The 19300-nt window shown below is 37.6% G+C and overlaps 1 protein-coding gene across 2 annotated transcripts in view; it reads left to right on the forward strand.

The window, feature by feature from the left end:
* cdyl (chromodomain protein, Y-like) overlaps positions 1-19300 on the forward strand; it is a 248496-nt gene that overhangs the window by 145517 nt on the left and 83679 nt on the right. For both annotated transcript variants that reach the window (XM_039753357.1, XM_039753356.1), the window contains exon 3: positions 14546-14793. In XM_039753357.1, coding sequence (XP_039609291.1) covers positions 14546-14793 — 248 coding nt within the window. The remainder of the gene's footprint in view (positions 1-14545; positions 14794-19300) is intronic.

The following is a 19300-nucleotide window of genomic DNA, read 5'->3' on the forward strand; positions in this document are numbered from 1 at the left end:
TTGTACAGCATAAGTTTAGGTAAGAAACAATTACTTCATAATTAATATGGTAATCCTTATTTATAATTACACTCCAAGAATTTCTAAATGTCTAGGTGATACAGTGAAGAGTAAAAAAACACCTGTATAAATACACTAAATGTATATTTTAACAGCAAAAAGCAGTAGTGCAATTAATTTAAAATTATTAAAACCTATAAGTGCATGAATTTTTATATTTAAGCAGTGTTTAATTGCCAACGTCAAATGATTGTGTAAAAAAAAAAAAATAATTTTTTTAAAGCACAGACAAACTCATAAAGGGTCTGGGACACCCAAAGGCAAACCCTGTGTATTGTAAGAAACGCAAAAGAAACGTTTGGTAACACTGTTATGTTCCTGGTAGATTGAGTCTGCTCCAGAATGGTGGTGCATCCATGTAAGATGGTTTCTGGTGGAAGAGGCAGATACAGATGGGTTGACTCCGGAATTGACTTTATAGATGGCAGCATGCCAATCTTCTTTCTGCAGATGAAAATGAAGAAGAGATACTGTTATTGCTCAGCGCCCTTGGGTGGACTGGAGGAGGCAATATCTCAGTTGGTTAATTGCCCATTTGATCGCCAGGGCCTCTCTCTCCACCACTGCATACCTTGTCTTATGGTCCAGTAGATTCCGACTTATGTACAATCACAGTGTGTGCAACATCATTGATGCCTTGGCTCAACATGGCACCCAGGCCTGTGTCCATAGAATTGGTCTGCAAAATAAAAGGAAAGGAAAAATTTGGAGATATTAAAACAGTTGTCGAAGTGAGGACCTTTTAAGTCACAGAATGCATTGTTTGTTTTTTCATCCTTGACCACGGAATTAGGAGCTCACATCTTTGTCAGATTACTTAGATGCAGCCACCTCAGAAAACTGGGGTACAAACCAGCAATAGTAACCCACTAGTCCTAAGAAAGCTTGTACTTGCTTTGTTTTTGGACTGGGCCAATTTACAGTGGCAGCAACTTTAGAATACTGTGCATGTACGATACCTTTGCCCACTAAATACCCTTAATAATCGCCTCAACTAGCCCAAAGAATCATTTCTTCATATTAATTGTGAGGGCTGGCTTCGCTTAATGTCAGGAGTATGACATGCATCTGTTGTATATGATCCCTAGGTGTTAGAATAGATGACTATGTCATCAAGATAGGTGGCACTATAGACTTGATGGGGTTGCAGCACTTTGTCCATCAGAAATTGGAAAATCACCGGTGCTCCGTGCAAACAAAATGGGAAAACCATATAAGTACACTTTAAATACTAAACACTGTCTTCTCCTTTGCGGATGCCGTTAAGGGAATTTGTCAGTACCCTTTGGTCATGTCTAGGGTGGTCAGGTACTTTCCCAACTGTTCAAGAAGTTCATCCAAACGGGCATTGGGTAGGCATCGAACCGAGATACCTGGATAAGCCGCCGGAAGTCGTTGCAGAAGTGCCAACTTACATCTGGCAGAACCTAGAACAATGGGATTGGACCAAGGATTGTAGCTTTCCTCAATTACTCCCAAGTCCAACATCCTTCTGTTCACCAACTTGACCTCAGCTTGGCTTCTAGGTGGGTGGAGGCCTGGGGGTATGGGGGTGTATGGGCATTCTTGAATGACGAATCCCAGCTCAGTAAGGATGTTGTGCTCAATCAAGGATAATCTTCCAGGTTTCTCATTCACCACACCCAGGACAGACAAGATTACTTCTTCAAGTTCTCGCCTTTGTTTCGGAGTTAGATCAGAAATAAAGTTAAAAGTGACTGAGTTCAAAGGAGGAGCGGGCTGAAGTGAAGGATCGGGATCCCTTTCCTTCAATGGCTTCAGGATCAATATGATATATCTGCTTGGCAGACCATCTGTTTGTTTGTTTAACCAAATAGTCGACCATGCCATTTCTCTCTTTAACTTCATACAGGCCCTGCCAATGAGCCAAAAATTTAGAATGGGTTGTGGGAGCAAGAATTATAACCTGGGGCCTAATGCATAATGCTGTGCATAGAATTCACACTATAACATGACGTAAGCACAAAAGCCGAAATGTGCTTACACACAGAAAAATTCAGATGCAGGAATCTGTGCATACTCCAACTTCCGCGTTCTTCCGCTTCATAAATCCCGGTCAGCGTTAAAAGTAACGCTTGTGCACGCGCCTTCTGTCCCGCCCCAATTCCTCCCAGAATTACGCCTCTTTGAATATGCAAATCAATATAAATCGCCCTTAAGCTCAGCCTTCTGTGAAAAGTCCCGGAAATATCAAAGAAGTTGTCAGATATCAAAGTCGCCATGAAAAGGCGAGTCTTAGCCCATCTTCTGAGTGTCATATGAAAGCTTATTAGGGTACAGAGAAAAAAAGGCACATAGTGGAGAAAAAGCACAAAATGTCAACGTCAATCTCGAAATTTCCACTTTAATCATGTAGTTTATATTGTCATTAAAGTAGAACATCATAAACTTCATCTTAAAATTGTTTAATTAACCAGTTTCTCAAATCACATCGTAATTAAAGTAGCATGTTAAATGCTTTGTTTTGTATGTGATCTTCTTTTTGCTCAATGTGTGTGAATCACTAGTGCTTTTTAAACCGGCTCTCTTCCTCCGACTGGACACAGAATCCATTACATTCGTGATATTACAGCTCTCTGAATAACTAAAATACTGAGATGTATACGTGATATCATTTTCATGATGATAAAAGTTAAAACACGTTATTAAACATGGGTTTCACAGCGCAGCAATTGTGCGTGACCATTGATGAAATTATTTATTGCGGCAGTACTTATGGGCGGCTCTAGGCTCGTCGTGGCCCTGGGCAGAGAAAGAATCGGTGGCCTCTTCGCCCGCCAATGTCAATATGGTATCTTATGCACGGCGGATGGCCACTTCTATTGCGGACACTGCATAGCTGCCTCATGCTCATGACACAAGCGTTTAACTTTTGTCCAAATTTGCTGCTGCATTTTTAGCTGTGTCGTTATTTTCTCTTTCTGTTTTATATTCAATATATATTGTCGTGGCCGCCCCTGCAGTCCTTACTTTTCTTTCTCCAAGTAACCGATTGCCACACAATCAGCTCTGTAATAGATGTTAAGCCATCTGTAAGTTTAGAGCACTGATTCTTCAAAATGTTTAAGGAACATTGAAATATCTTCGTAGTGCATGTTTAATTATTCTATCCTTCACGCCACTCCCAGTGAAGAATATAGATTATTTAAATGAAGTTAAAGTTTTACCTGTATAATATAATAAACATATTTTGCTGCATTTCATCTTAAAAATGATATTGTCATCATATGTAAATACGCACTTTATAAAGTGGCTCAGGTTGTGCAATATTATAACTGTAGTGCAAGTTTACAGTGAGGTAGTTCTACAAGGAGTGCGATTATAGTTCTTGGGATCAAACTGTTTCTAAACCACGAGGTCCGTACAGGAAAGGCTTTGAAATGTTTTGCCATGGCTGTTACAGCATGTGCATGATACTGTATACTGATAATTCTCTTTCCGATCAGCTGCTGCTGTAATTCCCCACTCAGATACAGTGGTATAAATACTCTGCGTGGTGCAGTGAGAGTAATATGGAAAAAGATGATCCGCTGTGGCAACTCCTAACTGGAGCAGCTGAAAGAAGAAGAAGGTGCAGTGAGAGTAACAATGCTAAAGCAGTTATGGTATTTGGAATACTATGGCTATTCCCTGGACCATTATATTGTTACAAGTATTGTTACAGATGCATTACACAAGTAAACAATATGTGATTAATTTCAGTGTATTTATAAAACTACGCCAGGAAAGGAAAGGATAACCACACAGGGACAGCAGCACTGCTTTGACACTGGGTGCCGCCAGTCTGCAAAACTGAGCGGAGAACTTGTGTACGACAAGGTCAGAGGTACCGTGGAAATGTGCGGGACTTTACGCCAAGTGTAGGTTTTATACATCGTGATTTGAACGTGGAAACGTTCTTACGCAACATTTCTGTGCGTACGCACCGTTTATACATGAGGCCCTTGGTCTCCTGGTTGGAACTCCCAAAGGGTTGTTCCTCAATTATAATAATAACCCTTCAGTGCTTGAGCACATTCCGTGTTTTCCTTTAGAATTAACCTCATTTTTCCAAATCTATTGCGTAATTGGGAGATATATTACAAAATGTTTAGTGAAGGATTGTTCTCCTCTTCCCAACCCTTTTTTAATATGTCAAGGAGACCTTGCGGTTGTTGCCCATATAATAACTCAAAAGAAGAAAAGCCCATGGAGGCTTAAGGGACTGCCGGTAGGCAAACAAAACAAGGGGAAGCAACTGATCCCAGTTTCTTCAACCTTGCTGACCACCTTACAAAGCATTCATTTGAGCATCTGATTGAAGCGCTCTGCTAAGCCATCTATTTGGAGGTGGTATACAAAGGTCCTTAACACTAAAATTCCAGGGCCTACAAGAAAACTCGTAGATCCGGCCCACCTTAAATCCGTTCGCATTTCTCTGTAAGCGTCTTTTGTCCTGTAAATGTGTAGATTAAGACAAGCAGCAAGCAGCCTGCTATTCCATCCCCCCACCGTCGCAGAATGTTAACAGTGTTCTCCCAGCTCATGCCTTGTTTGATTATCTGGGAGTGAACTGCTAGAGTTTTAGAGTGGAAATAATAAATCGTTATTTGGAACATGTGCATTTCATGTGTGTTCCGATTCTACAGTAATCTGTGTAAACATATTGTTAAAACAGGAACTTTTTCATATTTTAGTAGTAAATGTTACAAAATGTAGGCATAAACAATAGAATGTGTGAAGTAGGTAATCGGGATCCCGGGATTCCCGGACATTTTTCATTCCTGCTTTAATTACCGGGAAACCGGGAATGGCCAAACTCGCATATATACCATGTAAAAGTGTAATAAATCGATCAAGAAATAACAGAGTTATAGTTGAAAATAATTAAGTGGCCCGTTTTTTTGGCCCACGGTGTAGTGTTTTGCAGATTAATTTAGTCAACCAGCAGCAATCGTCAGTCTCCCGGCTCCAACTAAGACTGAGTACAGTGGACTGGCACTCAGCAGCTTATGAATGCCGGGACAGGGCAGACTTCATTGACGTCTGTCAGACAACAGGTTGAACGGCAACTTGAAATTGCAATGCGTCAGTCTGTTGTATCTGCATTATCTGTGCCTAGAAACTATCGCAGAATGATGACAAGAAACTGGATGCATCAGTAAAAGCTGAAATGGCGGTATTTCAGAGTAACGGCAAGCGCGGGCGTTGTTTAGAACAAGTGTATCAATATCTGATCAGGTAGATCGCATTGCATTCAGAAAAATATTTTTTTTATATCCTCCCTATGGCATTTGCCACTTGATTGACATACAGGGCGGTAAGTCTGAGATCACTTTCCGTCTAACAGACTGGTCATCCCACATGCACCCATACAATAAGATTGTGATTCAGACTATGAATGCCATGAATGTAATTACACCGATCTACATGCTGTCAAATAAACGAACCACACGCCGTGGCTTCGCCTCTGACGCTGACGTGCAGTGAGTGTGCACGCCTGATGAGCCCAGAATTAGGGTGAAACATGTGTCGCATACTCTTTGCATTATTTGACAGTAAAAGTTTGCAACATTCTATGATCTGTTTCTCGCAACTGAAGAGGGCACCGTGGCGGATGTTTGCCTACACAAGCTTTACCTGGTAGGTAACCACCCATACAATCAAATTTTGATTCAGACTACGAATGCCATGAATGTAATTACCCCGATCTAAAGCTGTCAAATAAATGAACCACACGCTGAGGCGCAACGTTCAGATCATTTCGACCCGGGAATGACATGCAGGATTCCTGAATTCCTGGGAATGGATAAACCTGTCCTGGAATGGATTCCCTAGTGTGAAGCCTGAAGTCCAAAGGTCAAATAAACACTTTCACAAAAGGTTCAAGGATGATACGTGATCCGTGGCATAGCGTTAAGATTTTCTGACTTGTAATCAAGAGTCCCCGGGTCAATACTGACTGCCTCCTGTATTTTTTTTGGGACATCATAAACCATAAGGTGCATATTAATTCTGCATGAGCAGGAACACTCAATAAAACTGAATAAAAAAAATAAATAAAGTGACGGTGAGATACAAATTAGGCAGATTCACCAGCGTTTGTGTGTCAGCTTTTATCTCTCCAGATCAGAGAACGTCCAGTTCCATTGCCTCAAAACACTACTCACATCTACAGTTATTCATAGTTTCAAATAAAAACTAACAGCATCAGATCCCTAGGACGGTAGTATGTATCGTGATCATGACTCAGAGAATAAAAGTGAAAAAACAAAAAAAACTGTAACTTTTACAAGTACACTACAGTAGAACTTCGGTTCACGACCATAATTCGTTCCAAAACTCTGGTCGTAAACCGATTTGGTTGTGAACCAAAGTAATTTCCCCCATAGAATTGTATGTAAATACAATTAATCCATTCCAGACCATACAAACTGTATGTAAATATATATATATATTTTTAAGTTTTTAAGCACAAATATAGTTAGTTAAACCATAGAATGCACAGCGTAATAGTAAACTAAATGTAAAAACATTGAATAACACTGAGAAAAACAGAAAACTAACACTGCAATAGTTCGCACTATAGCACTACCAACCGCTGGCTAAAAGCACTTTTTTTAATGAGTTTTAAGCACAGGGAAAAAAAATTAACATTTGAAAAAATCCGTAATTTAATAAACCACCAAGAAAAATAACATTGCAACAATGCACGCTACAAACCGATCGCAGGAAACAGAAGTAAAAACAAAATCAAGCCCAGTGCATTCTTTAACTGCCTTCCTACCTTAATGCGTCCAACTCTGTCTTGCGCTGCCTCTGTGTGTGTGTGTGTGTGTGTGTGTGTGTGTCTGTCAAACTTTTTGGTCATAAACCAAGTTGTACGTGTACCAACACGTTCGTGAACTGAGGTTCCACTGTACTATAAATGTACACGGTCTGTTACAGATGCAAACCAAATGTATGTGTGTACTGTATAATATTAACAATAAGAGTAGCTCACTACTGAAAACAGTAAATATAGGAGACAGGATCGAACCAGGGACTCTTGATTATAAGTCGGCAAATCTTACCGCTACGCCACAGAAGCTGTTGTATCGTCCTTGAACCTTTTGTGAAAGTGTTTATTTGATCTTTGGGACTTCAGGCTTCACACATTCTATAGTTTATGCCTACATTTTGTAACATTTATTACTAAAATATGAAAAAGTTTCTGTTTTAACAATGTGTTTACACAGATTACTGTAGAAATGGAACACACATGAAATGCATGTGTTCCAAATAACAATCCATTATTTCCACTCTAAAACTCCAGCAGTTCACTCCCAGATAATCAAACAAGGCATGAGCTGGTCGAACATTGTGAATATTTTGCGACGGTGTGGTTATGGTATAGCAGGGTGCTTTCTGCTTGTCCTAATCGACACATTTACAGAACAAAAGACACTGACAGAGAGGTACGAACGGATTTAAGGTGGGCCGGATCTACGAGTTTTCTTGTAGGCTCTGGTAATTCTAGTGTTAAATGCTTGATATGGAGCAGTTTGGTCACTTCCCTGAACATATCCAAGGTAAATGGCATCCCTTGATTTGTGAATATTTCTTTAGGGATGCCGACCCTCGTAAGGACCCCAAGAAGTTCCTGTGCAATATCCTTGAGCTAGCCACTCTCAAAGGGATGTCTTGCGGGTGTCGGGTAGCATAGTCTACAGTCACTCAAAATATATTTGTGTCCTCTTGCAGAGCATTCTAGGGGACCTAGAATATCAACCTCTAGTCGCTCAAATGGGACATCAGTGAGTGGAACAGAAGCGAGAGGCGCATGGTCCATCCGAGGAATCTGTCACAACTGATACTCTGGACAGGAGACCCAGAGGTGTAGGACCTCCTCATTGATTTCCAGCCAATTAAATCAGAGATTAATCCGATCTAGTGTCTTCTAAGTTCCTAAGTGGGTGCACATAAGGTGGGCATGGACTAATTCGCAGATTTCTCGCTATTTTATTTGTCAGTTTCTGTTACTGTATTGCATGCTGTAAATTCTTTCTGCTTGGCTGTGCAGTTGAGCCCTGTAAAAGTCCTGGTACATGTGCTTCTTGCCTTACAGACAAGTGCTCCTGAAATAATAATAACAGTGGTGTTTTTACTGCAATAAGATGTGAGTTTCAAAAGTAATCAAACTACTTAAGGCATGTTACTTTTAATGTGTTACCCTAATGCTGTTGAAATTGTGTTGCTGAGCTTAACCCTATACATTCAGCTGATCAAATAAATTTAGCAATATGTGAAATGTTCAGATAGGTTATTTCAGCTAGGAGAAATAATGCGACCGCCCAAACATTTGCCTCAGGAAATGTTCTTTGTGGATCCTTCTGCCAGTATCTGCTAAAACTGTGCAAAGCAAATGCATGTGCAGGCCAAAAGAGTGCAACAGACATACCCAGACTAAAATGTCCTTAACAGTAGCCTAGTTATGGGATTTCATGGCCAAATAATTGGATTATTAGCAGAGAAATCCACTTCTGTTAATCAGGTTTTTCAGAGGCCAATAACCTGATTTCTCAAATCAGAATAAGGGTTTACATGGCATTTTAGAAATCAGATTTCTGTGAATAATTAAGTTATTTAAGTGCATGAACATGCAAAATTCAGAATGCTATAATTTCTTTAAAAAGTTGAAAAGCTATAGGTTCATATGCTTACCCAGTGAAAACTTACAAAAAGATACCAGCTAAATCATCCTTGTTGAAGCATAAGTTCAGTATTTTTCAAGTCCAAGTTAATTTTTTCCTAATCATGGTATTTAGTATAATTTGACATTTTTTTTTTTATATAAAATTTAAAAATATTTTGTTCATACACAGGTCTATAGGTGAATGAAAAAGCCTTAAAACTTACGGAACATTCCCATTTTTCAAGCCAAAAATGTTACTGAGTATTGATCCACTTCTTGATATTAAAAACATTTTGCAAAACAGTGTATCTATGTTATTTTAAGAAAGTTAAAATGCATAAAGCAAACCATTGTTGTGAGATTCAGTCTTTTAAAAGTAGACCAGCTATGCGCATCACTTCATCAACTACATCATTCATCTTCCTCTGCAGCAGTGTTTCAGCCTCACAGGGACTGTCCTCGCTGCAGCCTGTGGATCAGGGGGAATAACCATATAGCCATTGCCCATTATTGACATTATTGAATGTTGATGTGTGAATATGAATTGATGTCTCTGTTCTGTAAACAGCTAGACAATACAGTAGACCCCCGTGAAGTCGCGGTTCAGGGTTCGCGCACTCAGTCATTCGCAGATTTTTTCTTAGAGCTTAACTATTAATTGTTAGCAGAAAGGGCAAATATCCTCTGTAATTTTTTATGGCTTTTTTCGTGCCAATACAGTGCTGTAGAGAAAACAGGAAGCAACCGCTGAGGGAAACGCGGGCTGGGATGGTGAAAGTAGCCAATCCAAGAACGTTAATACATTTCTCCTTGCTGATGATTGACTGCTGCTTTGTGACGCGCCTCCAGGTGAGTGGGTTTACCACCGCGGTTTGGGATGGTGAAAGTAGCCAATCCAAGAATGTTATTCATTTCTCCTTGCTGATGATTGACTGCTGGTTTGTGACACATCTCCAGCTGAGTGTCCTCGTGTTTTTCATTTTGTTATTGTTTTGTTATTTTTAAATGCACACGATGTCGTCAAATCGCTCTGTACCTTCTAAGGCTTCTGGAACTGAGCCTAAGCACCAGAAAAAGTTTAAAACACTCCAGGAGAAGGTTGAACTACTGGATTTGCTCCAGGAACTAAAAAGTTATGCTGCAGTAACACGCCACTAATGCATTAATGAAAGCCCTGTATGCTGCATAAAGAAGAACGAAGCAGCGATCTGGAGTACCGTATCTGTAAGTTTCGGTGATAGTGCCAAAAAGGTAACGACCGTAAGGAATAAAAATATCGTCAGGATGGAATCTGCCTTGGCAATGTGGATCACTGACTGCAGGAAGAAATCCCCTTACACGGTAATATCATCCGTGAGAAAGCACGGAAATTGTACCAGCAGTTCGCTACAGGAGACCATGTAGCAACTTCCTATCACGATGTTCCTGAAACCTATAAAGAAAAGCCAGCGCGAAACCCCACCAGAAGAAGACCCGTACAAAGATATGACTCCTCCTGAAGCTCCTGAAGAAGAGGCGCCACCCGAGAAGTTTTAAATCCTCTACGTCATCGTTATCATCAATATCATTCATCAATGGTGAGTACCCATATATTTTACTGTATTTTAAGTAAATTAAATTATTATGTATTTACTCAACTTACAGTATAACAAAGAAAATGACAGCGCATACCAAAGAAAACGTGCTTGCATGAATTACAGTACGTATAGCGGTAACATCGGTATTTTACATTCTAGCACCGCGGGAGACATAGCAGTACAGTAGACAGGTTTACCTTTACATTCTGTTTTTAGGTAATATATTAAGGTAATTTTTTAGGTAATGTATTAATGTACCGTAGATCCCGGAATACAGGCCGACCCGGTATATTAGCCAAACCCCTTCTCTACCTACTAAATTACATGTATTTGCCAATGACCGGTATTTAAGCCGACCCCCTTCTTTAAGCAAAATTTTCAAAATTTCCATAAAAGTGTCTCTTCGGGTATATTTATAATGTTTATCGGCGAGAATTTGAGACTGCCGGCATTTTTGATGGAAACCAGGAAGTGATTGCGGAGAAGTTTGTTAAAATGAAACCTTTGTGCTGAAACTATATACGCAAATACGGTACATCGGCGGGTGGATTTCCGGAGACTCGTTATAAATTTGATTAACTTAAATACGTAATACAGTGGACCCTTGACTTACGAACTTTATTCGTTCGCAAAGGCTAACCCATAATGCGTTCCGAACTTCCCACTGCAACACTTACTTAACCTTTTCATAATAAACAAGGGTTGTATAATGTGCATAATTTACCAAAACACCAATAATTTTTCTAATGTACTAACCAAAAAGTTATAAAAAGTGCCTCGCCTACTTCGATTAAGCTAGGAGCATGGCGGCGCATGGTCGCAGCTGCTCAGGGCTCTCCTTTTCAGTGCACTTTTTGTTGTTTTTGTACTTTTTTTTGTCCTTGTTTGTGCACGATCTGTTCAGCGAACATCCGCTACACCCGTCAGAACCTTATAGACATCGGTGTCCAGAGCCAGACATCTGTTTCAAGTGTTTTTCATCACACGCACAATATCCCAGACAACATATCGAGACCAGCGGGCTCTCCAAGGATTGTTGTTGGGTCTAGGAGACGACACAGACGGAGGAGGGAAAGAAAACAGAAGCGGGGCCGCAGATCCGGCGTTATGCTAAGGCTAAAAAACAATCATACAAGCCCTATACAGAACTTTTTTCTGCATTGAAGGAGCTGCTTTTCATCTCATTGTAGATGTGTATAGTGACAATAAGAGGCATTCTATTCTAGAAACAATTTCATACTGTACTCACCATTTAATTTGACATCTTTGGGCTGCAGGAAGGGAGGAGGAGGAGATATTTCCACACAATGTCCATCTTCGTTTCGATTGTGATCGCTTTCTTTCTTTACCTTCTCTTCATTCCTTAGCAATTATGTGTCTTGCTTGCATGGTCTTAATGAATTATATATATAGGTAAATCACTGCAATGACCGAAATTATATCCACAAACACATGTATCTGGGCTCTGACTAACACTCTCGGATGTTTGTTTACAATCGCACAAGCGGATACACGTGACCGCATCCGTTTCGTAACGCAAGATGTTGATCGTAAATCAAAACAAAAAATTTTATTTTAAACTTCCCGATAATTTATTATAAATTTTATTAATAAAATCAACAACTAAAACACTTTTTTGAATAAATTCTTTATTTAATTTAAAGTACGGCATGCAAGGTTACTTCTTCATCTGAAAGATGGCTCTGTGGTTTCGTCATTATTTACTTCCTTATTCATCGGCAAAACCGACATTGCGCTGGAAATCTTGAATCTGAAACGATACTCGTTGTATAAACCGACCCCTAAACTCCAAGCCAAAAATCTAGGACGAAATTCTCGGCTTATATAATGGGATCTACGGTATTAAGCTGAGTTTGCAACAAAATTAAAGTGCTTTGGGGGCATACTGTATTTAGGGTTGAAACTATAAAAATAGGCATTTAAAAGGCATTTTTAACCACATCCAAAAGTCGCGGTTATTCACAATTCGTGGGTGCTCTAAGAACGTAACCCCCGCAAATTTTGGGGGTGTACTGTAACTTGAAAAGACACAATTACAGGCACTTTTATTATTTTAATATACAGAAGCTTATTTCTTCATGTTGTAAAAATTGCCTACTGCCACTAAATTGATTAGGCACATGGTATATAGTTGAGCGACTAGAAATGAACTGATAGACCTTCATTCATTCATCCATCTTCTTAATCTGCTTCTCCAGGGCAGAGTCACAGGGCAACTGGAGCCTGTTCTAGCAAGCATTGGACAAAAGGTAGGAAAAATCCCTGGATGGGGCACCAGTCCATTGTAGGCTGAACGCACATACCCACTAGGCTGCTTTAACAATGCCAGTCGACCTAACTTGCATGTGTTCAAACTGTGGAAGGAAAGCTGAAATAAAAGCATGTGTAAAACTATATATGATATAGCTCATATTGCTGCAGCACCACGCTGTCTTGATATAAAAAACTTTATTTTTTAAAGGGCAAAACATCATTTTGGAGTTAGCTCAGAAACAGATTTGTGTGTTTATACTTTAAATTCTATTACAGACAAATACACAATATTGTCCACTTGAATAACTGAGTAACCTTTACTTAAAAAGCCAATGTTTTTGCTGTGGTATTAATTATTGTGAAATTTGGTTTTGGCATCAAATACAAAAATTCTGGTATTATCACATCCCTAAAGAATCTTCAGTAATGCTCTTTCAGCTATTGTTTTAGTTGAGATACAGTAACATTTTTTAGGTTTGTCTATTAGACAACCATTTGAAAATAATGATACTTTGTAAGTTTATTTTGTTGAATTTTATATGTTGTACATTTAGAGGTTTTGGCATTGTGTGTGTATAAAGTTGTTTTTTGTTGCATGTTTATAGTGATCAAGGCTCATTAAATCAATCTTGTAAACAGCTCAATGGCAGTTAGTTGATGAAAGGAAAACATACGTTTGTATAATATAATAATCACCAACTTGGAGTGTATCCTAGCAGTTCTGAGCACAAAGCAGAAAAGCATCCCTGGACTAGGAGCTGATTCATCTTAGTACCCACTTATGCTGACACAGATAAGCAGGACCAATTTGGAATTGCCAATTAACTTAAAATGGGTATAGAAGAAAATACTTGCCTGAGGGAGATGTTTGTGATTAGGCTTGATATTCATATCAAGGACATTCTTTATCTGTAAGGCAGCAGCACTAATAAATATGCCATCCTGTAAGTAAGGTGTACTTAAATTGTTAAACTAGCTCAAAAAAGTATTTACTTCAAATCAAAATATAATATTTACTCAATATAGAAAGCTGATTAATAATTTATACTGTATATATAAAGAATATACCATACTGTTTAATGAATGTTTTTGTATTAATCCATTAGTTTATGCTTATTAGTATTTAACTTACAGGTGCATCTCAATAAACTAGAATATCATTGAAAAGTTAATTTATTTCAGTAATTCAATTCAAAAAGTGTAACCCATATATTATGTAGATTCATTACACAGAGTGATATATTTCAAGCGTTTATTTCTTTTCATTTTGCTGATTATGGCCTATAGGTACTGAAAACTCAAAATTCGGTATCTCAGAAAATTAGATTACATAAGACCAATTGAAAAAAAAAAAAGATTTTTAATACAGAAATGTTGGCCTACTGAAACAATGTCCATGTATGCACTCAATACTTGGTCGGGGCTCTTTTTGCATGAATTACTGCATCAATGCGGCGTGACATGAAGGCGATCAGCCTGTGGCACCGCTGAGGTATTATGGAAGCCCAGGATTCTTTGAAGGCAGCCTTCAGCTTGTCTGTATTGTTGGGTCTGGGTCTGCAGTAGTTCATGCAAAAGGAGCCCCGACCAAATATTGAGTGCGTACATGAAAACACTTTTTGGTAGGCCAACATTTCTATATTAAAAATAATTTTTTATTGGTGTTATGTAATATTCTAATTTTATGAGATACTGTACTGAATTTTGAATTTTCATTACCTGTAGGCCATAATCTGCAAAAAGAAAAGAAATAAATACTTGAAATATATAATTCTGTGTGTAATGAATTTATATAATACAGTATATGAGTTCCACTTTTTTGAATTGAATTACTGAAGTAAATTAACTTGTCGATGATATTCTAATGTATTGAGATGCACCTGTATATGCAGCTTAACATCAGGAAGTAGCGTGTTTTTAATGGAGCTAACCTATCTTACATTTTGTGTTGTAATTTTAGGTACATCTTTGTTTATGGATGTCTTACCAGAGAATGGTACAGCCAGCATCCAGACTTCGGTGACAGGAGTTGCAGTGGGAAAGCGACGATTTGAGGAAAGACAAGCTTTTGACAAGAGACTCAGGTTTAGTGTCCGTCAAACTGAAAGTGCCTATCGTTATAGAGACATTGTTGTCAAGAAACAAGAAGGCTTTACGCACATTTTACTCTCCACAAAATCTTCAGAAAATAACTCCTTAAATCCAGATGTAAGTAAAATATAATATATTGGGTATAATTTTGTTATGTATTTATATGCAGTAAGTGTAGGTGTGTGTGTGTGTGTGTGAGTGTATATACATCATTTTGCTAGTTTCCTTATTGTTCTTTTCTGTTTTTTTGTACAAGACACTGATAGATTTTACACAGAAATATTGAACAGCTCATAGAATTTACTCTATAGATTTTCCACAGAAATATTGGACAGTTCATAGAATTTACTCTTCAAAATGTTGCTGTGTGGTAGCTTTCTACCACTTTATGTGGGGCAGTCAAAAAGTTCTCTGAATTGTGATATAGTGGGAGAGTTAAAGATCAGATTACGCACACATTGTTGTGGAAGGGAGCGGAGCGCAGCTCATCTATAGAGCAGTTAAAACAAGTCTGGATCGGTTTCGGCGTGTAGTATTGTTTTAATTGCCATTTGAGTGGGACGTGTGCAAAGTAATTTGGCGCAATGTCGCAGTTTGAATAACGAACTGTAACAATTGCCCTTTTATTCCATGAGAGTCACTTGTAAGGGCATAAGTTCATTTTTCATATTTTTGTTGAAAATTAAACTTTGATATGATTGCTTTTTTGTGTGCAGGAACTTTCAACATTGTTTATATTTTTTAAATTCTGATGTAAAAAAAACTATAAAGAAGAAATGGCCTAATTATTTCTTTCTTTTAATCTGACTTCTTACATGACATTATAGAAAAAAATACATTTAATAAACTGATTTGTTTTAATGAATGCAAAAGGGCAAGATAATTTTATAATATGACAATTCGGTCCCTTCCCTTTTTCTACAACATTATATTTTTATTTGCAATAAAGTATCTGTAAGAGCTATTTCCTAGTTACATAAGATTCATAAATGTTTTACTAAATGATAGTGCATAATATGTGGGAGGTTCCTATAACCCCCATAACAGTTCTGACTAAACAGTATTCTCAGTTAGTGATCAACCTTGCCATGTGTAAGGTGTAGAGGGCTCATGCCTATGTGCCTTTTGAGTTTGTGAAGTAACATGTAAGAAAAAGCGCTTATTTAAGTGCTGCACCGTACGCTTAAAGCATATAGAAGAAGTAAAGAACTTTTAAGTACAGAAATAACTAATGTAAGAGCCATTTTCTAGTTACATAAGATTCATAAATATTTTACTAGATGACAATGCATAATCTGTGGGAGGTTTCTGTAACCCCCATATGTTGAGTAAAATTGGCATATTCTAGCAATTTCTATCTGCTTTGACTAAACATTATTCTCAGTTAGTGACCTGCCTTGCCATGTGTCAGGTGTAGAGGGCATATGGGTTTAAACCGTGCCCGTGCCAATGGGCCTATGGACCTTTTGAGTGTGTGAAGTAACTCTTAAGAAAACGGCGCTTATTTAAGTGCTGTGCCGTATGTTTAAAGCGTACAGAAGAAGAAGCTAAGAATCTTTAAGTATAGAGGAAGAAGTAAAGAACTTTTAAGTACAGAAATAACTAAAGTTTCTCAAGAAAAGCTATGTTTAGAGAAGATACATTTTTCTTTTTTTTGCCTTTTATTCAACATGTGTAACTATTTTTTCCTTTATTCTTGTGTGGATTATTTGCTTTTAACTTTCACTAAATATTTTTAAAAATTAACTTTTGGACTGAGAGATTTCTTTCGGCACGCGTTTTACCCGTGCTTGAACTTGCCTTATACTTCGGTGGTTACAGTATTCATATGTGATTTTTTTTTTTCTTTTCAAATATTCTGTTAAGCATATTTAAACCGCCTATAATTTAGTATGGCAGTAAAAAAAAAAAGCCTAATAAAATTAGATTCCGCTAGTTACATAAATTTGAAACATGAATTTTTATTTGTGATATTTGAATAACTACAAATTAGTCTCACATAAATATTTTTACAGTATAGTACAGATGTTTTATTTTAGGTTATAAAATCCTATTTTGAAAGTTATTTGAAAAGTGGTGATTATTGTAACCACTTGTACTTTTAACTAAAGGTATTCAGTTTTATAAGTGAAAATGTTATGAATGACTAAGTAGTTCTTAGAGATGGTTCTTTGTTTTTAATTTTCATAAGATCATGAAGGGTTTCTCAGCTAAGTTTATATCTGAATTTCTTAATTACTCATACTAATACTACTGCTACTACTACTGTTTTATTCTGTGTTAGTCTTGAGAAATGTCATTTCCACTGCATAATGAGATCCAAAAGTAAAAGAATAAAACTGTTTTGAATGGTTTGGCAGAACATAATATCTGAAGATGGTACTGTATGTAAAATTCAATTCTATTTCCTGAAAAAAGACTTCAAGCGATTAATGAGACACTTTAAAAAAAAAAGTATAGGAAAAGGAAACTGTTGTATATTATAGTAGATGTAGAGAATGCATACAGTTTTGTCTGTCAGTGTTTGAACAAAAATGTATTTAATCACAACTTCGTGATCATTTGCATTTAAAATATCAACTACAGAGAAGCTTGTTGAAAGAAAAATGTAATTTTCTGTGTCTTAGAGAATTCACCATTTCTTTCCCCCTTGGCGGTTTAAACTTCTTTCACTATAGCAAATTTGAAATTTAACTTTGTGACAGTAAATATTTCTGTACAATTTGCAACACTGCTTAGTTTGGGTACATAGGAGAGGCAGTAATTTCTGGACTTCTGCTACTATCACAGAAAATATTGACCTTGTATAATCCTAGTACCAGTATCATTATCTTCCACCATTTAGCATACTTTCTGCAGCAGAGACACTTCTGTTCAAACTTACAGTACAGATTGTGAAAAGGATCCAATGCATCCATGACAGTACTGTAGCAGGAGGGCAGCCCAACCCCCCCGACCCCTTCCAATTAAAAATCCTGCACCAACACCACTCACTCAGATGCATTTTTGAGAGAAGAGCAAAGTTGCAGTTAATTTGCTGCTTAATCTGCAACAAAACCAGTTATTATTAGCTCTTTATTTATTTATTTTTTCTAGACATAAAAAGCAACTAAATGAAGTAAGCTTATACTGCATTGCAACCAGAATAAAAAGCATAGACTACAACATAAAGGACCCAAGAAGTACTTATTGCCTCTTCTATAATATAATGTATATCTATTTGATTCCTAAACAAGGATTATCCATTTCAAGGGTGCCAGATAAATTTGCTACCACTAAAATTTAAACCATTGTGCACCAATAGTTCATCAAAGAACACAGGCATACTCAATGTGGAGAAAATTAAAGTAACTGAACCAATTTGTGCTGAATGTTCTATAAATAGAAGTGACAAAGACATCTGTAAATTCTTAATTACTTTACAAACTAAATGTGCCTGGCACAGTACTGCCTCCATAGGGTATACAGGAGCACCCAATATCATCATTCTCATCTCTCCAGTAACAGTGGAGCTCCTTAATACACACACATTCAAAGCAATTTAACATTCTCAGAACCACTTAAGTAAAAGACTATGCTGCTTATCTAAGAAACATTAAATGCAAGTCAGGGATGTAATCTGTACTGGGTGGTAGTTCATTGCACACACCACTTACCCACACATCCACATGATGGGAATGTTAAGTTTCCACGTAATTTAATACACAAACCTTTGGAGAGGAGAAACCCACTTAAACATAGAGAGCCTGAAAGCTTCACACAAACATCAATTGTATAACAGACTGGAATCCAGCTGTTAGCACTGCTGCATCACTGGAATTTGTGATACAGAAGTGCTAACCGCTGAAGTATCATGTCTCCCACAAAAGCACATAACGTAGGCTGTAATTAAGGCTAAGATTCTTTAATTAAGAAGGCAGCTCCAGCATGGGGCAAAATGGATCTTCTCGAAAACCCTGCAGATATGGAAAATGCAGATACTGAAGCATTGATTCTATGGAAAATATTGTTTTAGGTTCTGTTGGGATTCCAGCTCAGGAAGAAGGACAGGCATATCAGAAATTCTGAGGAGAGCTATAAGTCAGTCCCCATTCCAGCCACAACATTTGGTGTTTAACACTTAACATTTTTCTTGCTCTTTAAAAGGATTAAGGCTGTTTCAATATAGATTGAAAACTGCAAGACTTCATAATTTGGTTTGTTTAGTTCACATATTCTGTTTACCATTGGATAAAGAAGGAATACATGTAGGGGATTGGTAGTCCAGACAAGTTTTTTTTTTTTAATATTCTGTGACAACTGAGCAAATTCATTAAATTTAGCCAGAAAGTGGGATCCCTTCACCCTTTAGGGGTGCTGCATGAATAAACTTCTACACCTTTTTATTTGTTTAATCTGATTCAAAATTATTCAGAAATAATTTGTTCTATGTCAGCATATACCTAAGCAGAATTATATTGTTTGATTATTAAAATATTTAGTTTTTCCCAGCTCAAAAGAAAATAGAGAGCTTGAACATACCGTGGCTGTTACACGTTTGTAAACCAGATGAAGTAAATTGGGCTGATAGCATTCATCTCAAAGTGAGCTGAATAAGAAAGGTGTTATTGATCTCATACGATGT

This window comes from Polypterus senegalus, chromosome 5 (assembly GCF_016835505.1).
Source record: "Polypterus senegalus isolate Bchr_013 chromosome 5, ASM1683550v1, whole genome shotgun sequence".
Lineage (NCBI taxonomy): Eukaryota > Metazoa > Chordata > Cladistia > Polypteriformes > Polypteridae > Polypterus > Polypterus senegalus.